General features: G+C 46.3%; 2 protein-coding genes across 2 annotated transcripts in view; both read right to left on the minus strand.

Moving 5' to 3' along the window:
- Nucleotides 1-5,982: 5,982 nt before the first annotated feature.
- Nucleotides 5,983-16,406, minus strand: SF3B2 (splicing factor 3b subunit 2). Its single transcript, XM_042440905.1, has 21 exons — nt 16,245-16,406; nt 15,945-15,991; nt 15,113-15,190; nt 14,625-14,873; nt 13,841-13,949; nt 13,216-13,301; nt 12,379-12,484; nt 11,845-11,933; nt 11,537-11,740; nt 11,130-11,264; nt 10,852-10,932; nt 10,305-10,532; nt 9,478-9,627; nt 9,287-9,376; nt 8,509-8,616; nt 8,137-8,244; nt 7,836-7,978; nt 7,564-7,665; nt 7,292-7,391; nt 6,805-6,990; nt 5,983-6,259 (listed from the first exon to the last, which is right to left on the minus strand). The coding sequence occupies exons 1-21, from the start codon at nt 16,363-16,365 to the stop codon at nt 6,188-6,190; spliced, it is 2,592 nt and encodes an 863-aa protein (XP_042296839.1). The 5' UTR covers nt 16,366-16,406; the 3' UTR covers nt 5,983-6,187.
- Nucleotides 16,407-17,282: 876 nt separating this feature from the next.
- CATSPER1 (cation channel sperm associated 1) overlaps nt 17,283-24,338 on the minus strand; it is an 8,866-nt gene continuing 1,810 nt past the window's right edge. The window contains exons 3-12 of the mRNA XM_042438918.1: nt 23,526-23,639; nt 23,136-23,295; nt 21,324-21,415; nt 21,054-21,197; nt 20,529-20,592; nt 19,936-20,008; nt 19,438-19,495; nt 18,521-18,608; nt 17,801-17,915; nt 17,283-17,419 (exon numbers count right to left, since the gene is read on the minus strand). Of these exons, the coding sequence (XP_042294852.1) occupies nt 17,390-17,419; nt 17,801-17,915; nt 18,521-18,608; nt 19,438-19,495; nt 19,936-20,008; nt 20,529-20,592; nt 21,054-21,197; nt 21,324-21,415; nt 23,136-23,295; nt 23,526-23,639 (938 nt within the window). The 3' untranslated portion in view covers nt 17,283-17,389. The remainder of the gene's footprint in view (nt 17,420-17,800; nt 17,916-18,520; nt 18,609-19,437; nt 19,496-19,935; nt 20,009-20,528; nt 20,593-21,053; nt 21,198-21,323; nt 21,416-23,135; nt 23,296-23,525; nt 23,640-24,338) is intronic.

Raw genomic sequence — 24,338 nt, forward strand, 5'->3', positions numbered from 1 at the left:
CAGAGCCTGCCCCCAGGGGCATTCCCACGTGCACTTGGTCCAACGCGTGTCAGGGTTCGCACGTCCAACGCACACCTAACTGCCTCCTCTCTCTCTCTCTCGCCTTTTCCCTCTCTCCTTTTTGCTTTCTTTGTCCTTCCTTCCCTTGACTTGCTTTCTTTTTCTCCTTCCTTGCCTTTTCCTTTCTTCTTTCCCTGCCTGCCTGCCTCTTTCTTTCTTTCTCTTCCTTCCTTGCCTACCTACCTACCTACCTTCCCTCCCTCCTTCTTTCCCTGCCTGCCTGCCTCCTTCCTTCCTTCCTCCCTCTTTTCTTTTTTCCCCTTCCTTCCCTCCTTCTTCCCATGCCTGTCTTTTCTCCTCCTTTTTTCCTTCTTTCCCTCCCTGCCTGCCTCTTTCCTTCCTTCTTCCTTCCTTCCCCTCCCTATGTCTTCCTTCCCTGCCTCTCTCCCTCCCTTTCCCTGCCTCTTTCCTTTCCTTCCTCTCCTGCCTCCTTCCTTCCTTCTTTCCTAGCAGCTCATCCTTTCTTCCTTCCTTCCCTGCCTCTCCCTTCCCTTCCTTCCTCCCCGTCCTTCCTTCCTTCCTTCTTTCTTTCTTTCTTTCTTTCCTTCCTCCCTCCCCTTCTTTCCTTCCTTCCTTCCTTCCTTCCCTCCCTCCCTTCCCTCCTTCCTTGCCTTGAGGTCCAGAGGTTGACCTGGGTATTCCTGCATGGCAATGCATTGGAATAGATGCCCTCTTGGGCTCCCTTTCAGTTCTAGGAAATGTATGAATGTGGACAACTGTAGACGCAGGGCTAAAGTTAACCGAAATCGACACTTGGGGTGTTTCAGTAACACAACACAACGGCTGTTAACGGCTGCTTCCTGGTTGTCGCCCCGAGTGCCATGAATTTTGACTGTCCCTTATTTGGCATTTTGGGTGCGAAGGCCCTGGGTTCAATCCCTGCCGTGTCCCAAAGGCGGGTGATGAGAAAGGCCTTCTATATATCCAGCTGAGCTACTCGGAGTAAAGGGACAAAGAGCTTGACTTTGGCCTATGAGAGGGAGTTAGTGGTACAACAACTGCCCAAAGCCCTGAGTTCAAATCCTTGCCTTCTCTGGTCAGGGAGATCAAGGACAGGTCTCTGCCCAAGACATGCTTCCGGTTAAGCAACCAGAACTAAACTATATGGTCAAAGAACAATCTGTTGTGGTGCAAGACGATCTTACAACGGATGAGTTGTTGTTGTTCAGGAGCAGAGTGTCTGTTTGGCGTGCAGAAGGTCCCAGGTTCGATTCCACCAGCGTCTCTCATTTCCAAGTCATGGAGGAGGGGGACATTTGTTCCAAATCTGGGATGCATTTAGAGACAAGATGCCAAGCAACTCGGCTGTGATGTGGCAGGAAGCGCCTCGTGTTCTTACTCATGCGGCACACATTTCAGATCAAATGCCAACGCATGGAAATCATACGGGTGCAATCTTCACGCCATATGCTACACTGCAGAGCTTGGAAGCGTTGCTATGGGGGACCTCAACTCCCAGAATCCCCCAGCCACCACATGTCTGCAATCGTTACATTGCATGCAGCATTGCAGAGCTTGGAAAGGTTGCTTTAAGGGACCTCAACTCCCAGAATCCCCCAACCAAGTGCTGAACAGGTGGCCAAGGGATTTTAAAGAGCTGTTAAGCCCTGAAAAGCAAATCCTCCAAGTTCTGTAGAGCTGCCTGGCTGATTCTGGTCTCCAGCATAAATATGGCCTCTCAACCTTCTCTTTTCCAGGCTAAAGATACCTAGCTCTTAGGGCTTCATGGTTTCCAGGCCTTCCACCATTTTGGTGGCCCTCCTCTGGACACAGTTCCAGCTTATCAAACTTTCAAATTGGGGTTCCCAAAACTGGACACAGTATTCCAGGTGAAGCCTGACCAAAGCAGAACAGAGCAGCATCATTACTTCCCTTGATCTAGAGTCAGACACTACACTTCTATTGATGCAGCCTAGAATTGTGTTGGCCTTGTTAGCCGCTGCATCACACTGTCGACACAGGTCCAACTTGTGGTCTACTAGGACCCCTAGATCCCTTTCACTCTTGTTAAGGTCTCCCATCCTATATCTATGCATTTCATTTTTGATGCCTAAGTGCAGTTATTAAAGTTCTTTTTGTAAGTTTGGGCCCGGTGTGAGAAAGACACGGGTGCGAACGCAAAAGAGGCGGGCAAAACAACCCACCAAAATATATTATGAAATGAGGAGCTTAGCTAAGAAATAGCTCAGGAGGAACCGATATCCGTGGAACACCTGCTGCATTTAATTCCCCCAAAAATGTGCCGGCGCAAGGTTGCTAAGAGCTTTGGACGGCCGCTGAGAAGTTGCCAAAGGAGGAATGTGCTTTTTCTGGTGTGGGAGAGGAGGTGGGATATGCGGCCTTAAAAATGGGCTTTGCCGTTTTTGTACCCTGCGGCAAGTACGAATCGCACTCCGGGATTTAACTTCCCAACCGTAGGCGCGATGCGCGGCAACGTCTAAGATAGGTTTGAGTGGGAACCAGGGTAAACTGCGTTGCATCTGTCTCCTCCGCTTACGGAAAGGTCTGCTCTGCGTAAAAGGAGGATGGTAAATGTGGGGAGAGCTGACTTACAAGACACGCTGGATCCGTTTTGGACTCGGTTTCGTCGACCCGAACCGGCAGTAGATCTCCAAGGATCCCGGTGCAGGGGTGGTTCAAGCCACTCCTAAGCCTGGCACCAGTGGGCAAAGTGTAGCCCAAATGGTCTGGAAAAAGTGGACCACCGAGGTTTCAACGCAAGTTGAGCCCAAAGTAGACAAAGGCAAGTAAATGGAAAGTCACACTCTCTCAGCCTCAAGGGAAAGCCATGGCAAAAACACCGCTCTGAACAAATCTTGCCAAAAAAGCCCCAAGTCGGACACAACTGGAAGGCAGGCAAGAAAGAAAAAAGAATTGGTTATGTTCCAACAAAGGCTTAGAGGAACGAAACAGAACGGGACACAAGGATATGTTGATTCTCTCATATATATATATATGTGCGCACAATCATCATTTGGGCCTAAGATATCAAATTTGGAAGTCGGAGAAGGGTTTTGTAAAAAGCCCCACTGGGAAAAAGGAGTAAAGAAACCCGAAACCTCATTAACTGAACAGCTGCAAGCAAATGGGAGCAGCAGACGGCCAGACAGTGAGCCAGGACTGATGGCTTAAGGTGGAAATGGCTGCAAGGAGAGGAAAACCTCAGGTTTGGAAGAGTTACAGGTTGAGACTACAGCTCCCAGCATCCCCAGTGTAGCCGTTTTTGGGACCACTGCTGGCAGAATTCCACAGCAGACTAGGCATAGCTTGGGAGAGTTAAGTTTCGGGGAGTACAGTTCCCAGAATCCCCTACTCAGTTTAGAAGAATCCAGAGATATAGCCGTGCTAGTCTGTAGAATCAGTACATAGAGAGATCTTGCGGCACCTTTGAGACTCACTGAAAGAAAGAAGTTGGCAGCATGAGCTTTGGTAGACTAAAGTCTACTTCCTTAGATGCTTTTTACATCTTGGAAGAATTGCTTTTAAGGACTACACCTCCCAGAATCCCCCGCCGGTTACAAAAGAGCTTGAAAACGTGAATCTTGGAGACTAAATACTTGATATTTATTTGAACGGATGTCACACTGAAGATGGAGCAAGCTTGTTTTCTGCTGCTCCGGAGAATAGGATAGAGAGGAATGGATGCAAAGTAGAGGAAAAGAGATTCCAGCTCAATATTAGGAAGAAGTTCCTGACTGTAAGAGCTGTTCAATTAGTGGAAGATGTTGCCTTGGAAGATGGTGGAGTCTCCTTCTTTGGAGGTCTTTAAACAGAGGCTGGATGGCCATCTGTCAATGGGGATGCTTTCACTGAGTTCCTACATGGACTAGATGATCCTTGGGATCCCTTTCAATTCTATGATTCCAAGAGTCTCATTCCATAACATTAGGAATGAGTAGCTATGCTGCAAAAACCTTGTTAGGTAAATACAAAGATAGGCATCTGGACATCAGTAAGAGTGCCGCAGTGTGCGTCGGATGCTTCTGATGTGCCACAAGGTTGAGAGTTCGATCCCACAGGACTCCGAGGTTGACTCCCATCATTTTGGATTGTTTTAACGAATGGTTTTAATGACTTATTTTATATTTTATTATTGTTATGTTAGGAATGATATTATAGAGAGAGTGCCAAGTTCACTATGAAGCGATACAGAAATGCAATGCAGATCTTATCCAGGATAAAAACCCTTGTCTTGCAAACCTTGCCCAGAAAACTCTCTTGCTCCAAGTGCAACGTCTCTCTCCCTCTCCCAAACCAAGGCATTAAACTGTGCCCTCTCTGCTTCCGGCGGTGCTTTTGTCTCTGCCTCCGGACCCCCATTGTGTGGCATGTGGGGGCGGGAGCTGACCTGCCCTGCAAAGGGCCAAGGGCTGGCATGGGAAACCCTTTGAGAGAGCCCCCTTGTTCCCTCCTTCCCACGCCTCCCTCCCTCCCTCGCTTTGCCAAGGCGGAAGGCCACAATGCCACGATTGTGGCAGAGGCCCAAGGGAGCAAAGGGAGACCGAGGGCAGAGAGACAGACAGATGTTGGCTGCGGCAGAACAGCCTGGGACCCATCTGGAAAACCCACACAGATGCTCCTCCGTCGGCAAGGTTTGGGGGGCACAACATTCAAAATCCACATACAGGCAACACAGTGGGCCCTTGGTATCCACTGGGGTTTGGTTCCAGGACCTCCAGTGGATGCCAAAATCCAAGTCCGAATAAATATAATGGTATCCCATATATAAAATGGCAAAATCAACGTTTGCTTGTTAGGATTTATATATAATATAATATAATATGATATAATATTATATGTAATAATTTATCAGCCCCCACAACGTCACAATGATCGTACTGTCAGCCAACCTTGCAAAACTGTTGTAAGGGATACTGCAAACTCTTATTTCCCGAGAGCGTTTTAAACTGGAGGGGAGGAATCCCGGGAGGCCGCTTCGCAGCACATCCGTAACTCTGTCTTTTTAACTTTGTTGGCGTCATCCTCAAAATGCCTCAGGCCACTGCAAAGGGCCTCTTTGGGGATGTGAAAATCTGTCAGTCAGACGGCGTTTCTCCATTCCTCCCCACCATTCGCATTCTGCCCCGTTTCGGTATTGAGTTACGAGGCTTTTCTTTCCTCCTTGCCCAGAAATTCATCTGGATTGTTGAATGCGTTTTCCCCTTGCACACATTCTTCAAATCTACACATTTCTAGTGATGCCCATCTTTGAAATGTAAATAGCTTTGTTCGCATTTTCTTCCTCCAAAACACAATTATAAGCCTCCCAGTTGTATAGGTTTGGCTGAACGGAGCGAACAGAAACCCTATAGAATGTCTACCAGTCTAGACTGGGATGGAAATTGCATCTCCCTCCTGACGTTGTAGGACTGCAACTCCTTGCAGCTCTGGTCAGAAGAGTGAGGAATGCTGGGAGTCGCAGTGTATTGGGTGGGCTATACAGTTTCCACCCTTTGGGCTGAACAATCCTATGGCCTTTATTAGAGTTAGTCTGTTCCTATGTGTTAGTCCTTAATACTAAACCATGAGGACTAGACTCTTATCTCCTTTTTAAGGGAACCACCATCGTTCAGAGGCAGATCTGCATGCAAACCAGAGGCCATCATTTGAACTCGGGAGCCTCTGTCCACCTTCAGCATTTGTAGATAGAGCTGGAAAAGACCCTTCTTGGAAAACCTAAAGAACTAGACAGCAGCAGCTGAAAGCCTGGAAAGCCACAGTACAGTATGGCTTTCTATGAAGCCTCTTCTCCCCAGACACACATGTAAGGAATGGAAAAGATCCCTTTAGAGGCATGAAGACATAAATACCAACTCCATCGTAACCCGTAACCCTAACCCTGGACCCATTATCAAACCAATTGCCGCAATTCTCTTTCCTAACGGTGCATCTATTCCCCCAATGGCTCGGAAAACGAAACCCTCAGAGCTCAACTCCAACTTTATTTACAAAATAATCCACATCTTAAGCTAGACTGAAGGGAAACGGCACAAGACACAGGGCTTCCCGGCAACGGGGGAACTTAGGTTGGGATGGAAAGGGATCCAGAGGGTAAGGGGCTGAGGGAGAAGGAAAAGAGTGTTTAAAAACAAACAAACAGGAAGGGAAGGGACATCTCAGAGATGGGCTAGAACTTGAATTCCTTGTACTTCTTGGCTCCCGCTCGGGTGTCCTGGGGCTGAGCTTTTCGTTTCTTTTGCTGGGGAAAACAGAAAGAAGGCAGTCAACCGGATCCTGATCTGCCTTCAGAGTTTGACTAATCCCTCCCCTGCCACAAAAAAACCCTCCCCCTGTGATTCCAGCAGCCTTTTCAAAGTCCAACTCACCTTTCAAAACAAAGCTTGCAGCTCCATCAAAGATTAGGGCACTGGAAGTGGGTCAGAGTAGTGTGGGGTACCCAGAATAGTAAAGCTGAATCCTGGGCTCTGCCAAAATTGCCCACCTCAGTCTATGTTTTGGTTCAAAGTTAATTTTAACAGGTACTAGGAGTGACTCAAGACATTGCCAGAGATGGAGTGGCAACTGGCAGCGCCATCTACCCAACTCAAGGGGCATACCACCTAAAGTGTGCAAGGAAGGGAATTATATACGTATCTCTCCTCCAGTCCCTGGCAATAAAAGCACAATGGTGTAAGCAACCATCCCCAGTCCTTTTATGACATCCTAAACCTGAGGCTATCATACTCCTCTGCCATTAGGCCTGGCCCTGACCCCTGCTTTACAGTTCAATGGGTGCCACCTCACCTTTTGTTTCGCAGCATGCTCCGCCACCATGTCACTGAAGTCCTCCTTCTCCACCTGCGCTTGCTGCTCCCGCACATGCTCCTCATACTTCTGCGTCATGGCCATGGGATCCAGCTCCAACTCCTCCGGGGCCAAAGCCACCTCCACGCCCTGGATCTCGGGCACCGGCCCTTTGCGGCTCATCACCTAGAAGCAAAGTCCAGGAGAGTCATGGGTGTGGAAGGAGGAGGCAATGGAACAGGGTGGCTTTTATATACATTTCCCCCAAACCGCTCAAGATAGGCTGTTTGGTGACTTCTGGGCAGGTTTGAGATCTAAAAAAAACCCTGTGCTGTTATAATACCATGAACACGCATGCAGATGTGCATAGGCTCTCTCTTAAGCAGAAACCAGAAGCTTCTTCTTCAGGTCAGCTTTGCCCACCTATGTTAACGGGCACACCTGGTTTCCATAAGCAGAAAAGCAGAACCAAGTCCCCCTCTCTTACTGTTGCCATGTCATAGATGTGTGTAGAACCCATCATGGCTCCACCAACTGTTGCTGTCCTTTTCTCTGGCAGAACGGTGAAGAGCTGTGGCGTCTCACTGCTGCAAGATGGAAGGAAGAGATGCTCAGCACTGTTATAGAAATGGGCTGGGAGGATCAGCTGGATCCAGAACAGAGCTGGTATCTCTTGTCTCTGGCCAAATCCACTTTCTTACCCCCAGGAAGCTGCAGAGGATGAGGGTGTTAGGAGAGTAGGACAAGTTATCCACTTACCCATCCATGGCCTCCTCAATCTTCTTCTTACGCAGTTCAATAAGCTCAGGTGTCTCCATGCCAGCAGGAACCGAAGAGAAGCCACCAGGGGTGATCAAACCACTAGGAAGACAATGGAAGAGAAGGTGGTCAAGATCAAGCCAAAGACCACCAGCCTTCTTCTCACAAATACAAGTCGGAGAAGCTCAAGGCCTTCAGGGGGCCTCAGAGTACCCAACAGTGCTGACCTACAGCTCTAGACCTGACTTGTGGCAAGAGATGCAGCTACTAACCTGTCTGCTGGAGTGATGAAACCTGTCTCATCTGGTTTGTCTTCATCACTGTCTTCGTCCTCTTCCTCCTCAGAGGATTCCTCATCTGAGGGCTCCAGTTCCCCCCAAGGTGTTCGGTCAATCTCTTCCTCTTCTGTTTTGGTCTAAGGGGAAGGAGAGAGAGAAGGACATTTCTGAATCCTCTAAACAGCATGGAGACTACTCTGACCAACAGGTGAGAAGACAGACTAGAACTCAGGTCCTTGCTGTTAGCAAGTGAGACCTATACATCATCATCTCTGTATGTGGAAATAACGCATACCTGAAATTCAGCTGCATTGGTCCCAAAGACGTCTCCATAGAGAGGCTTCCCAGTCTCATCCACGGGGGGTTTGCCCCAACCTCCAGCATGGTACCCGAATGAGCATCCCTGGAGGGGGAAAAGGAGTCAGAAGAGAGTTTTGTCTCCCTCACTGAGTAAGAGATAAGAAGCACTAAGAATGTGGATGCTATGGATTCCTCTCTCCACCTGTAGTTGTGTTGCAGAAGGTCCACTTACAAGAGTTGGAGGTGGAATCACTCATATACACCTTTTCAAACTGCAAGTCTGCAGGTAGGCTTTATTCATCACATGCCAGCCACTTGGCTGAAGGGGAGGGAATGTTTTCATCAAAGAAAAAAGGATGCCACTCACTTCTGGGATGGGGGAATTCAAACCAGGAATCTTGAGGTTGGGGTAAGAGGGTGGTGGCCCATAACGCTGCATAGCAATCAGCCAAGGAGGAGGAACTTTGTGTGCATTCTGCAAAAGAAGGGAAATACAGCATTAGCTCTACCTGCTTCTTCATTCTCTGAACACCAATTCCATCGTCCCCCCCATTCCCTTCAGGCTAGAGTCCCACCCCTCAATTCTATCCCTCCTATTCTCCCCTTTCCTCTCATACTATCAAGGGCATCTATTCATACTACAGAATGTTAGTGCTATTACTCCACTTTAACTTCCATGGTTCCATCCCATGGAATACTGGGACTTTTAGGGGAAGGTATTTAGACTTCTCAACCAAAGTGTTCCAGCGCCTCATCAAACTACAAGACCCAGCATCCTATCACATGGAAACGTGGCAGATGAAGTGAAATAATAGTGCAATAATTCTGCAGTGCACAAGCCCAAGGTCTCTTCCTTGTATATATCTTCATTACTTCGGTCATTCCTAAAGGCTCATCTCTAATAAATTAGGAGATAAATTCAAACGTTCCCCAATCCATTTCAAAAGTTATGGTGCGAGGGTGCCAACAAATACACTAACAATTTGAAACACTTGTCTGCTTCATTTGGGATTTTAAAAGCATGACTTGGCCCCTGGCACAGTGAACTTCCACACCTGCCCTCTTCCATCTTGCAAGGCTTGCCTCTGATACCTTCAAGTCATGCCTTCCTTAATCCCCTTAAAGCTAAAATCAGCGCCACTCACCGGTCCCACAGGCATTCCCAGAGCGATACGTAACTCATCTGACAGGTCACCCGGCTTCTTCTCCTTCAGCCGTGTCTCAAACTCTTTACCCTGATTTTAGGGGGACAAAAGAGAGAAGGGAAAGGGATCAGCAAGGTGGATGCCCAGATCGCTTCCCTCCCTGGGCCAGGCAATGGGTGCATCCATGTTACCTCGTAGTACAAGTCCCCATGGATAGTCAGCTTTGGCTTTGTCTGCCATTTGAAGAAGGCATCATGCAGCTTCTGGTAGTCTATGTCTATTTTGCCCATCTTGGGACGGACTTTCTCCCTCATCTTAGATTTCATTGTCTTCTGTTCTTCCTAGGAATGGCAAAAAGGTTGGAAAGAGACAGAGAAGTTTTGAGCTTTAGCCCAGGAGGGATCTTCCAATGCAGTGTCAGAAATATAATCTATGTGACTATCAGAGTTTGGGAAAGTTGTTTTTTGGACTGCAACTTCCATAAGCTCCCAGTCACCAGAGGATGGGAGGTATAGGGATTCATAGTCCAAAACAATTGCAATTGCCCTCTCTGCAAGGAAGACACTAAAACAGAGGTGGGCATCTGGTGGTTGTCCAGCGTACAGTTCCTATCAGCCCTGTTTTGCGTAGTCACTAGTAAGGGGCCAGAGGAATTATGGTTCAAAATGCCTGGTATACAATGGCCTACTAGATCACACTGAACATCTGCTTGCACACTTAAGACTGGGGCTTAAAACTGGCCCCAAAGGAAGGGACATCCTCTGTAACATCATTACCTTAAGTAGGTAACATTCAGGTAAATTTCAGGGCTTCTACTATGCTGAAAGGGATGGAACAACCATCAAGTTGGGTCATCTAGTCTAGCCTCAGCCAACAGAGGAATCTATGGCCACAGTATCCTTGACAGGTTGCTACCCAACCTCTGTTTAAACTCCAATGAAGGACAGCCCATCTCCTTCACGATAGCCTCTTCCTCCTTCAAAGAGCTCTTCCTTCCAGGAGGTTGTTCCCATCTCACCTTTTCCTGCAGGGCTTCCCTCATCTCCTGGATCCCCGTACGCTTGATGAATTCAGGTAACTCAAAGGGCGGCTTCTCGATCCCCCGTTTGCCTTGCAGATATTTGCGCTTGAAACACCAGTGCCGAGGAACGGGAACTGAATTGCGGGTGGCCTTCAAGTGGACTAGTAGCTTTGGGTCCTGGGCTGTCACATCGTGCATTTCCACCACGTCTGGACGGGCCACAAGCTGCAGGGAAACACATGGCTGAAAAGGGGCCTATGATTGCCCCTCAGGACCCTTTTACAACATGGATGCTGTTCTCCCCATTCGCAAACCCATCTGATCTTTTAGGACACGGCTCAAGTCCAATCCTCCTCAACTGGTTCAGTGACCTCTTGCAAAGTCATGGCATTGAGCCTGTCAGGCCACAGTGAAAGCAGCATAAAAAGTTTAGCTTAACTGATGGGGGAGTGAACATGGTGTTCAGTTCTTATTCCACAAATGTTCAAATGCACCCAACTCACCATCCTGTACCAGGAACAACTGCACAAGACTTCTGCCATACCTGTTTGAGCTCTGCCACGCTAAAGCGGTTCATTCGCCTCAGCTTCTTCTTGGAAAGTTTGGGAGCTTCTGGCTTCTTCTCCTGAAAAAGATGGCAATATCCTGTCATTTCTTTCACATTTCTGCTTATATTGTACTGGGGGTTCTGCATAGTAATCCATGCACATTTCCACAGCGATGCCCCTTGCATCCCTCAGGAATGGGAAGAAAGCAAGGATAACTCTTGACAAGATCTCCCCTTTATTTTAAGGTCCCCAAGCTCACCAAACTGACACTCACCAGCTCATCATCTGAACTGTCGTCACTGTCCTTTCGCTCCTCCTCAAAGCCTTTTTTCTTGGGCACAGCCGAACTCGCCACTTTGTCAGCCTTCTCTGGCTCCTTCTCCTTGTCCTTTTTGACATCGTCAGTCAACTGTATGGAGAAGGAAGGTCAAAAGTTATCATAACTCCCAGACAGCTTTCCCAAAGTGAAGGGAAACCTCCTTGAAATGAGTTTAACATCCAAAGTAATGATTCCCAAACTTTGGTCCTCCAAATCTTTTGGACTTTGGCTCCCAAAATTCCTAACTCTTGGCCAAGCTGGCTGGGGCTTCTGGGAACTAGACTCCAAAATATCTATAGCATCAAAGTTTGGGAGCCACTGATCCAAAGCAAAGCAACTAGGAACCCCAGGGTCTGTCGTACCTTGAATGCCTCAAAAATCCTCTTGAAGAAAATGAAATTGGGGTCGTAGATCTCTGGCTCCTCCGTGACGTACTCTATTTCCACCGTGGCCTCACTCCCAGACTCTTCCTTGTGCCCCTTGGAATCCTGGGTAGCCGGGGTCTCTTTCGGGGATGCAGTTTGCTGCTTCTTCTTCTTCTTCCGGTTCCGCCGCTTGCGGTTTTTCTGTTGAGTGGACAAAAAGTGGACATATGTTTTATTTTATTCATTAAAATATGGATATCCCGCCCTGCCAGAGGTTGCAATTCCTGCTTTCTCAGCCCACTCACCTCCTTCTTTGAGAGAGCCAAAGCATCATCCTCAGCATCCGATGCAGAGATACCTGCTGCTGCTCTCAAGTCGGTCTCCATGTCATCATCTACAGGGAAGAGCCAAATGGAAGAGGATGAACAGGAAAGCAAACAAAATGCAGAGCTTGGTTTCTCTTATCATCCAACGGTCAGATCATAATTTCTCATGCTACTCTTCTCCAATGTGTACAAAAATAAACACAGAAGGCTATCCTGGTCTCAGAATCCAGCTTTCTAGACAATCATCACTGAAAACAAAGGTAGAGATGATGTTCTTGACCTCACAGGCACAACACCTGTAAAACTGTAGTAAAGAAAAAAGTTGAAGCATAAGTTTCCCTATATTTGGTCTACTCCCTCAGATGCAGACATGTCAGACGTTCCTCAGATGTCTACGAGAGCTAATGCTACAACTTCTTTGGCTCAGTAAGTCTCAAAGGTGCTACAGGGTCCCTTTGCAGGCTGATATTCCAGGCTAACACGACTATGCCTCTGAATCCATTCCAGTCTTACCTGTGGCACTGGGCACAGCTGTGAGTTCCTCCTGACGGATCTCCTTGAGCTGAAGAATCTTCTCCAGGGCTTGAGGAATTTTGGGGCCTACTCCAGAGTCGTCAACCTGGGCGATAAAGCAACATTTGTCAGACTGAACAGACCTTTCACTGTAGGGAATTGAGAGATAGACCTGCTGGCCCCAAGAAAGGTCCAATTTAGACTGCCAATTTCTTATTCTATGCCAAACATTCTGGCTAGGGTTTTTGATTTATGTTTATACACTTACTCAAGGAAATGGGCTGACAGATGGAAAGGAGAAAACATCATCTGAGAGTTTGGAATTAGGATCAGAAACACTAAAGCAGGAGTGAGCAAACTGTGACCACCACCCCAACAGATATTGCTATTGCACCAGCTCTAGCCGGCATAGTTAACAGTGAGCAATACTGGGAATTGCATTCTAACAATGTCCATAAAGCAGCACTTTGCTTACTATGTTCTGACTAAGGCCAGGGTGAGCAATAGACAGCTCACAGAAGGCCCACTTAAATTTTTAGCCATGCCACCCCATCTGTACATTCCTCAGAATCTTCCACCAGTAGCAAAACAGGGAAGGATTCATTTTAAAACAAGACATACGTTCCCCATGTGCCTGATTTTAAAAGACAAACTGCAAGGGGGGTTGGCGCTGCCAAAATGTGCTTCCAAACATGTCCAGGCCAGAGATGGGAGCAAAAGCACACTAACTTCTTTGTTTCTTCCCTTTGCCCTCTCCAGCCCAAAAGCGAGGAAGAAATGCCAGAGTCTCTCTGCCACTTTACTGAGGCCATCCCCTCCCCATAAAAACAGCCTCACCTCACGACTGTCTTCTCCAGGAGGAGGTGGTGGGCCGCGGGGTCTCGGGCCCGGGGGTCCAACAGGTGAGCTCACAGGAGGGGTTCCTAGGGAAAGAACCAATACATTCTCCATAGAAAAGTGCACGAAACAGCAACAGCTATTCCTAACATGGCTACTCTCCGCTCTTTATTGTCAACCTTGATCTAACTTGGATTTCTTGCCTGCCCTAGGGATTACTCTTCTTCAGGTTTACTCTTAATGCCAGGGACGGAGAAGGTATGTTTCTCCAGATGCTCTGGATTGCAATCTCTTAACATCTCTCACCACTGACTAGCTAGGACAGATGGGATCATTAGGAAGAACTTTGCAAACACTGTTTGACGGTGCCTTGGAAGACTGGTGGGACTTTCCATCTTTGGGGGTCTTTAAACAGAGCTTGGATGGGCACTTTTCAAGAGTGCTTTCGTTTTGAACTCCTCCATGACAAGGATTTGGACTTTATGACCCTTGAATTATCACATATCACATATGCTCCCTGAGAAGAGAAAATGCACAGCTGTCCTTTCAAGATGCATGAAATAAGAGTCATTGTAGGACTGCCTGATAATACTTGCCTCTTCTTCTCTGATTCAAGGAGACTTACCTCTAGGGAGCCCCTGAGGTCTTGGTCCCATGTCTGGAGTAGACCTAGGTACTGAAGGGGACATCTTGGACATCTCCTGCTGGCGTTCTTTTTCCATAAGGGCAGCAGCCTGAGGAGAAACAATTATGGATCCAGTGAATTCAGTATTGCTCACAAAAGGAGAGGCAACCTGTGGCTTCAAGAAATGTTGGGCGTTTACAGCCAATCTGGATAATAAGCCAGAGATTACGGAAGCTGGGGAGAGCACCTCTTTCCCAGGAGACCAAATCACCTCCAGTTCTGCAAAGTCAACCTCAAAATGGTGACTAAGAGTGACATGTCATCTCCTGGTGCCATTTTTACAAGGTTTTTGAATACAAATAGAGATATATGGGGAGGGTTTTTGAGTGGTTGGGAGTGCTTTTGTGCCTTTTGGGCACTTGAGGAGACTTGTGATTCCAAAGCAAAAATCACCCCAAAGCTGCACCTCTATCTATCTATCTAGAGAGAGAGAGAGAGTGTGTGTGTGTGTACTGGAGGGTTTAGGGGATCCAAGGGCTACATGAAGGAATTATCCTTGAAGGAGTAATTCCACTGTAAATCAAAAGTGACCTTTTCTTCACTTCCAGCTTTAAAATCCTCTTGCCAAAAACACACATTTTGGATAAGAGTGTCCATGGCATATTGCATGGGATCAAAATTGCTCCTCACAGCCATCACATCTGGCTCGATTTACCAGGATCCTTGAATTTGTCCCTCTACTGCACAAACTCTGAACATGCCCTGATAGGAAAACAACCCTCACCTGCTTGACTCTCTCTTCCTGCTGTATCAACATGGCAGCCTGCTGCTGGGCCAGCTTCAGACGCTCCTCCTCAGGCAATGCAGAGGGATCCACAGCCTGCATGCGGAGGGGTGGGCCCAGGCCGGGGGGCGGCGGAGGGGGCCCTACGCCCATCGGGAAGTTGAGCCCCATGCCAGGGGGAGGCGGAGGCGGTGGCGGCTGCATTGGTGGCATGCCCATTGGAGGTGGCGGCATAGACATGCCAGGGTGCTGCAAGACGGATGACACCAGAGACAAAAAGCAACAGCTGAGAGAGGTATCTGAGCTAATGTTATTTAGACGTTAAGTCTGTTCTTTAAGCCGCAAACCACAAAAGGAAGCAACTGCAATACAGGCAGAAATACCGAAAAGCTCTGCCAGAGACTGAAGCATTTGCTCTACCTCTTAGCTATGGTCCATCCCAAAGCCTTCTGTAGCAAAAGAGTCCTCTTCAGGTACAAGTCACTCACCTGTCCTGGCATGGGAGGCGGGGTTGGCTTATCTCCATCATCTCCCCGCAATCCGGGCCTGTTGAGCACTATCCCTGTCTGCAACAAAAAGCAGCATATGTATAAGTATATAATTACAATAAGATGGGTATTCATTTTAGCGACCTCAGAAGGATGCCAGGCTGAGTCAACCCTGAGCCCCTGGCTGGAATTGAACTCACAACCTTGTGGTCTGTGAGCAAGTGGCTGCAGTGCAGGCATTTAATCACTGCATCGCTGGGGTTGGACTGGATGGCCCCTGGGGTCTCTTCCAGCTCTATGATTGAATGAGCCCATACAGACAGGCCAAAACAAAGCTGGTTCAGGCCACTTTGGAGGTATGCTGTTTAAATGATGCATGTGTCCTAAGAGTCCGGAAGCTGTACACCACTCCCAAGGACTGGAGCGCAGCTTTGGCGCAGCTTCTGGGCTCTTAAGCTGCATGTGCCATTTAAACAGCATCCCTCCAAAGTGACCCAAAGCAGCTTTACTTTGGCCTTTCTGTTCAGGCACAATGCTTCTGATTCTATGACTTTCATCAAGCTCTATTGTGTTCATTGTATCCAGTGAGATACAATGTGCACAAGGTCCTTCCACATATCCTTGTCTTCTTAACCCAGCTCTGGATTTAACTCCTGAGGTCGTCCGCATTTTCCGAAGGCGGACCACATGGACTACACTAAGCCAACATGTCAGGTCTTGAGGCATCTCAGCCCTTTCTTATCCTGGAGCATAGTGAGTGGTGAAACACAGATGTCTATCATGCGCCGGTGGTTCAGGTGGCGCTTTTTGGCTAGAAGAAGCAAAGGCCCACCTGAAGCGTGTAAGTCTGCAGCCGCTCCACCAACTCCTCACGGCTACCTGGAAGGGAACAGAGAAGTCAGTCGATACCAAAACTACATTTCCCAGCATTCCCTAGCACTGAGCCAGGGCACTGAAAGCATTCTCAGACTGGGTTTACTTCTGCAGTGGTTCAATGCCTCCCAAGACTACATTTCCCAGCATTCCCTAGCACTGAGCCAGGTCTCAAACTGGGTTTATTTCCGGACCAAAGAGGGCCTGCTTCAGTCCAGAGCCCTTCAAAGGCCACCCCCGAGGCCTGGTCCCTCCTCACCCTGCGTCGGAGCCCCAATCTCGGCCAGCTTGGCCTGCAGCTCGTTCGGGGACCAGGCCCCGTATCCTGGCAACGGCAGCTCCCCGGCCTTGGAAGGCTCCGAATGTGCCTCCGACGCCATTTTGGCTTGGCCTCTGCGTTCCGTCGCTTCCCGGCCCCGCGCGGCCACCGTAGCCTCCTCTCGGCCAATCAGGAGCCGAGACGCTAATACCCCGCGCGGCCAACGTTGACGCCAGGCCCGGCTGAGGGAAAGCGTCGTCCACTACTGCGCACGCGCATGCCAGTCAAGCAGCACCGCTTGGGCTCATGGGAGTTGGAGTTTAAGGAGGGGATTTTAGAATGGTCAGCAAGGGAGACAAAACTACAAATCCCACAATGTCAAAGTGGTATAAAAGTTAAAATGGATTGTTGTTGTTGTTGTTATATATAAATATATTTACATTATTATAATATATTAATATATTATACTGTATTATTTATATTGTTTTATATAAATATATTAACATTATTGTAATTAATAATAATGATATGTTATTATAGTATTATAATATATTAATACATTTATGTAATATAACATTATTATTAATACTGTTATATAAACATATATTTATATTATTATACTTTATAATAATTATATTATAAATTTATTATTATAATATAGATATTATATTATATTATTATTTATATTGTTATATATTAATATATTTACATTATTATAAATAATAATAATATAAAGGTATTATATTATTATAACATATTGATATATTTATATTATATTATTATGATTTATACTGTTACATATACATTTATTTATATTATTATAATTGATAAAATAATATAAAGGTATTATATTATCATATATTAACATATTTATATTATATTTATTATTATTATTTATACTGATATATAAATATATTTATACTCTTCTATCACATTTTAGAATTGGCTTCTACTGACCCCAGCATACACTCAACTCACAAATTAACACAATGATATAAGTTATTTAATAAGAAAATAACGCGCTGCGCAACGAAACGACGGCAATGAATTAAAGCATTACACCGCATCGACTCTTCAAGTGTGCTAGCGCCAGGGTTCAGGCAGAAATCCAATTGGCCAGCATTATGGGCATTTCTTTCCGGCGTTCACCTAGGAATGTAATCGTCTTCGGCTGTCTGCAAAGAGAGATGGGGGAAATGCAACAGATGAGTCCCATGAATATTTATTCCACCTTTATCCAGAGCTTTTGTTAAAATTTGATACAGGTAATACTAATATGAATCCCAAAACCAGCTCTGTGCATGATATAGTGATCCAGCGGGCCCATAGTATCCATGGATACTAAAAATCCATGGATATGGAGGGCTGAGTGTACCTTTAATAGCGTACCCAATTTAGGACATTATCAAAGAAGGGACCTGTCCTGCCAGAATCCCACTAGTTTACGAATGGAAGCATACTGGTTTGGCATCGTTTCGTATCTCACTATGCTTTGCAAGATGCAGTCTTGGGATAAGGTCCAATGTGCTAACAATGCTTTTAAAGGGTTCTCCCACCTCAAAGAAAGTATCCAAGATCTTGTCGGTGGTGCTGGCTTGGGACCTGAACTGCTGCTGGTTGGTCTCAATGGCTGTCATCAGCTGGAAGTAGCTATAGAGAAGCTGCCATTCACTGGAACGGAGAAAGAAAGCGCATGGAGTGGTGGCCCTCTGTTGCTTCTAATGCAACATCATCCCAAATTCATCCATGCCTAGGACTGGGTGAGCATTTAGGCCATACCCTTTGTACTATCATCTCTTCTCAGTCATGGAGATGACTACTATGGACCGCTGAGGTGTATGGTGGCCCTTATTGCCAAATCCATAACACCAAAGGCTTGTCTCATGCTGTAGGATTAATGCACTTTGACGTCGCTTTAACTGCCATGGCTCCGTTTGGTGGAACCATAGAAGTTTATCACACGGGACAAAGTCCTGCTGCGCAGAAATCATATTTGTTGCAGCGCCAGAGCTTTCTGATAGCAAAGGATACATAGCTCACAAAGCGACAGATCCTAGACTTCTGTTGCCGGATCCACGGCAGTCAAAGTGGTGCCAAAGTGCATTCATTCTGCAATGCGGCAGCAACCCAAGTTACTTTTGCCTTTCGGACAGAAAAGCACGTCCTTGACACATACGCACATGGATGCACATCACCAGCAATTCTTCCTCTCTGGTGTTAAACTATAAGAACACATGTTTACACCGAACGTTTAGGACGGCGCCATTCCTTCTCACCTGTCAATCAGTTCGAGGCTGCCATATTTGTCCATGAGCGTCCGCCTGAAGAACTCTTCCTCGTGCTCCTCTTTAATTTTGGGTATTTCTGCCACGTGGAAAACAAAATGCAAGTTTGAGACACATTTTTAAGACTCATTTCCAGCCTTTCCTATGCATCTAGTAGTAAGAGGTTCAGGGAGTAGTGTGGACACTAGTTCTTATCCATATTGGGGTTTTGTGCCTTAATATTATGCCACCAGAAACTTTTCTTACCTTGTAAAGACTGGACTGAGCTTGGAAAAGTTACTGTTTGGACTTCAACTCTCAGTTATGGGAGTTGCAGTCCCAAAAGCCAGCATGGTTTGAGTCTTGGGCTATGACTCAAGACCAGGGTTTGAGTTCTTCATTCGACTATGGAAACCCATAGGGTGACTTTCGGTGAGTCACATACTCTCAGCCCCATAAAATCCCATTATAGGGTTGCCTTAAATGACTTGAAGCCATCAACAGGTCCAAAAAAGTAACTTTTCCAAGCCTTGCTCAGGAGAAGGCCTTTGTAAAACAAATGGATCTTAGTTACCAATTCGAGACCATGAAGATATACCCTTACTTTGTATTTCAACTAGGATAGTTTGCAACAATATCATCTATTTATTATTCATTGATGTCATCTATTTAATTAGATATTACCATCAATGCACATGGTGCTTTACTAGTAAACGAACAACAGAAACCATCTAGCCCTATCCAATGTGTCCAGTCTAATAATTTGTGGATATTGGAATCGGTGGGTACAGAGGGCTGACTTCCATATAGGACCAAGTGACAAACCCATATCACCAGCTCCTCGTATGGCAGGGTCCAGGTCTGAGAACTGACCCGGGTTCATAGAAAACTCAAACCGCCTTTCCCTCGCGGCCCAAAACGTTGGTCACCTGTCATTTTGGCGGAATGGTCGTCTTCTGCAGTGATGCCTTCCACTTCAATCACCTTCTGTCAATGCCAGAGAGAAGGAAAGACAAAGAGGCAATTCAGAGATGGAGAAGCTGAGACGATTACTAGGAGAAACAGAATACACTTGTCCCTCCATATTGGCTAGGGTTAGGGGCACAAGACCCCCATGAATGTGGAAAAACCGCAAATAACAAAGACACTATGTTTTTACCTGAGACAACACCTCTCTAGGAATTTCTAGGTCCTCCAGCGCAACTCTGTGGTCGACGTCCAACAGACACTGACTATAGATCTGCACCGGAGGAGCTAGAAATGCCTAGTAGAGTGTCCTCTCTAGGAATCTCTAGGTCTTTCAGGGCAACCTTTGGTTAAAACTGACCATAGAGTTGCACTGGAAGAGCTACAAAGGCCTAGTAGAGTATCCTCTCTAGGAATCTCTAGGTCTTTCAGTGCCCCATCTGTATCCCTTGAGGACTGACCTTCTGCTTCTTGAGCTCATGGCGTTTCAGGAGGGCCATCTGGAAGTTGTCAACTAGGACCGCAATCACCAGGCTGCAAGGGAAAGGCGTATTGTTGAATGCAGGTTGCCCTCAATGAGGCATGACGCTCAATATTGTTGCACTGCATCTCCCAGCAGCCCCAGCCAACATGGGCTAATGAGAGTTGTCATGCAACAACATCAGGAGGGTTACACGCATAGTTCCCGATAGAAACCAGAGCTTGGAAACATCAAGGTTTTGGATCACAGTTCCCAAATCCCTATGGCCACATGCGCGGGTGGATTCTGGGCAGCATAGTCCAAAAAGTCCTCTCCCAAGGACTTTGAGAAACTTCTCTCCCTTGCGCTTCGTCGCAGGGGGGGAAAGCCCAGGAATTGGAGAGACAGGAGGGACTATCATGAACTTCTATGGTGACCCCATAGTTTGTGATGCCACCTTGTCACAGGTTTCCTGGCCAGTGCAGACAGCACCTTGTTTTGCCACAAAGCCCCTGTGCATTTCTGTTCCAAGATGCGCTGGACGTAACCATCACTTGCTAGCCATAACATTTAGCTATTATAGCTGGCACTCACTTCAGAAGTAAGAAGTATTCCACCAGGATGTAGATGATTAAGAAGATGATGATATACCAGGCCCCTGGAAGGGAGAAAAGGAACGTATGGGTTAGATGGTTGACTTTGGATACTAGGCTGCGCACAAGACACAAACCATTGCACATTTATAGATAAGCCCCACATAGGGTTGTAATCCAGGATTTACTGCTTCAGCTGCCCCAGATGGCTGGGATATTTATTTAAGGACGTTATCAGATAAGGGAAATTGGAAGTATAATCCAATGGCAATCCAAACGCAATCATGGGGTTTAATGTTATTGCGTGATAGACTACCACATGCAAATTCGGGCAATGGGAAGTCAGTCCGAATGCCCTCGACTTATATGTGAAGTTGACTTATAGTCGAGTGTATATGGTAGTTCTTTGCTGCTCAGGAATAATGTTACGGGTGAGGTGGGCATCTCCACATCTCTCTGCACATTGGGACCACCTTTGGCGACGGCTCCTAGCCCCAAACGCCTGGCATCCCTCTGTTTGACCCACCGGCGTCATAGCAGGTAATGTAGATAATGGACCAGTCGTCCAAGGTGAAGAGCTGGAAGAGCGTGAAGATGGTTTTGAAGAGGTCTCCAAAGTGTTTTTCATCCGCGTCGTGGAACATGTCCCTCAGCACCACCGAAGACATGACTGAGCATTGGAGGGAGGGTTAAGAAAGACTGCGCAACCATTTACTTATTGTCTTATCCAAAGCCTTTTACAAAACCGAGGTATCTCACTTAAAAAGCCCCAATTTTCTCTTTCCTGGGAGGATACAGAGGAAAGAAAACATGAGCAGAATAATGGCTCCAATGGACTGGGAGGAGAGGATAAAGGTGCTTGTGATCTCCTGGAGGTTCTCCATTACTCTGCATGGAAACAAAGGCAGAATTATAATTTGAAAATGGAATATAACATAAAAATAAATGTATTTTTATTTTAGTTAACACTGCGCAATACACAACACTTTCATCAACAAACGATAATCAATGATATATATGCTGTACAATGTAGCCTTACATCAATATGCCAATTCAGCTTAAGAGATATCAACACGATATTGCTTTCAATCATCTTTTATTACATACCTATAATATTTTGATATTAATACACTTGTCCCTCCCTATTCGCAAGGGTTAGGGGCACAAGACCCCTATGAATATGGGGAAACTGCAAATAACAAAAACACCATGTTTTTACCTGAGAGGATGCCTCTCTAGGAATCTCTAAGTCCCAGCGCAACTCTGTGGTCAACGTCTGACAGACGCTGACCACAGAGTTTCACTGGAGGAGCTACAAAGGCCTAGTAGAGTGTCCTCTCCAGGAATAATCTCTAGGTCTTTCAGTGCAACTTTTAATTAAAGTTGACCATAGAGTTTCACTAGAGGAGCTACAAAGGCCTAGTAGAGTGTCCTCTCTAGGAATAATCTCTAGGTCTTTCAATGCCACTTTTAGTTAAAGTTGACCATAGAGTTACACTGGAGGAGCTACAAAGGCCTAGTAGAGTGTCCTCTCTCGGAATAATCTCTAGGTCTTTCAGTGCCACTTTTAGTTAAAGTTGACCATAGAGTTGCACTGGAGGAGCTACAAAGGCCTAGTAGAGTGTCCTCTCTCGGAATAATCTCTAGGTCTTTCAATGCCACTTTTAGTTAAAGTTGACCATAGAGTTGCACTGGAGGAGCTACAAAGGCCTAGTAGAGTGTCCTCTCTCGGAATAATCTCTAGGTCTTTCAGTGCCACTTTTAGTTAAAGTTGACCATAGAGTTGCGCTGGAGGAGCTACAAAGGCCTAGTAGAGCATCCTCTCTAGAAATCTCTAGGTCTTTCGGTGTGACTTTTAGTTAAAGTTGACCATAGAGTTACACTGGAGGAGCTACAAAGGCCTAGTAGAGTATCTTCTCTAGGAATCTCTAGGTCTTTCAGGGCGACTTTTAGTTAAAGTTGACTATAGAGTAGCACTGGAGGAGGACCTAGATATTCCTAGAGAGAACATATTAATCAAAGCCACAAATACGGAGGGATGAGTGTACTTCTACAACTAATAAACATTAGTCGCAACTCCGTCCAACTTATTTTTTACACCTCTCAACCTTTTTCTTACTCTCTTCTTCTCCATCTAACTCCTTCTAACTCCTCATCTTCCCTTCTGTTTCTTTCTACTAATTTCCCTTCCAAATTCCTTCTCTTAATATCTACTTGCCTTGCGCTACCGCTCTTTCCCTTTTCTCCTTCCAACAAATGCAGAATTAAACTCTTTCTTATCTGTCTATGGAATTTATCACACTGGGGCTGATTTCGGCATTAAAAAGAGATTAAAGCGCATTTAACGCATCGTGCAAACAAAGTGGAAATGATGAATGATTATCACACACAGTTGCACAAATAAAGCGATATCGGAAATGCATTGCCATGGAAATCCCGAAAGTAAAAAAGATGCGCACTGATGCTTCTTTGTGACCACTTTGACGGCGGGTTTTCTGCGGCGCCGTGTGAAATCGTTTCGCGTAATTACACGATTTGGGGGGGGGACATTCATGGGATAAACTCCCATGTGATAAACTCTTATCAGACCACAGTTTTGGAGGCTGACCGGAGCGTGAGGAGAAACCGTATCGCTCGGATGGCCCGGATCCCTTTGCATATTTTGAGGACGCGGAAAAGCGCAACGGTGTTGTCGCGGTTGCCCTGCCGCGAGGAGATGAACAGTGGGAGCACGAAATCCAGGACCGTCATGATCATGATGAAAAAATCTGAAGAGGGAAACACAGACATGAAGGCTAAAGGGCCACAAAATATGGGCTGCAACCTATTCATGATGTGCTACGGATCAATGATCCCCAAACTCTGGTCCTCCAGGTGTTGTGGACTACAACTCCCAGAAGTCCCAGCCACTTGGCCGATGGTCAGGAATTCTGGGAGCTGAAGTCCCAAACATCTGGCTGTCCCCAATCCATGACCCCAAAAGACGCAAAAGACACACCAATGTTGTTCCAAGGGTCATGAAAGTATTCGAAGTCCAACGCGATTATCTTCAAGATGGCCTCCACCACATAAACCGAAAGGAAGGCAGGATCCATGGCCGAAAAGAACCACTCTGCAAAGGGAAAGGACGGGAAGAAACAGGTGTTTGGGACTTCGGCTCCCAGCATCCCTGACTGTCGGCGAAGCTGGCTGGGGATTCTGGAAGTCCAAAACACCTGGAGGAAAGCTCATGCTGCCAACTTCTTTATTTCATTGAGTCTCAAAGGTGCTACAAGATCTCCCATCATCATCATCATCATCATCATCATCATCATCTCCAAATGCATCCGAGGAAGTAGACTGTAGTCTAGGAAAGCTCTTTATTTCAATAAGTCTCAAAGGTGTTACATGATCTCTCTGCATACTGAGTCTACGGACTAACACAGCTATATCTTTGAATCCTACAGATCCTAGGATTCGGGAGGATGGAGTCATGGAAGTTAAAGTGGCATCAAACCGCATCATTTCTACAGTACAGATACACCCCAAGACTGTTTTAGCACTGAAACAGGAATTAAATGGGTCTGGATAGCTAGTTTCCACCAAGAAATATATTCATAGGTAGTTGCCTTATGGCAGAAGAGCAACAAAATCCAAAACCCACAACGCAGAGATACTATTATTGGGCCACCACAAAAGCAAGGTGTATATCAAACAAAGAAAGAAAGAAACCGTTCCCATTGGTTTTTAAAGGGTTTTTCGGACCGTGTTCTGGAAGAGTTTATTCCTGATGTTTCATCAGCATTATCATTATCATTATTATTATTATTAT

The sequence above is a fragment of the Sceloporus undulatus genome, chromosome 9 (assembly GCF_019175285.1).
Source record: "Sceloporus undulatus isolate JIND9_A2432 ecotype Alabama chromosome 9, SceUnd_v1.1, whole genome shotgun sequence".
NCBI lineage: Eukaryota > Metazoa > Chordata > Lepidosauria > Squamata > Phrynosomatidae > Sceloporus > Sceloporus undulatus.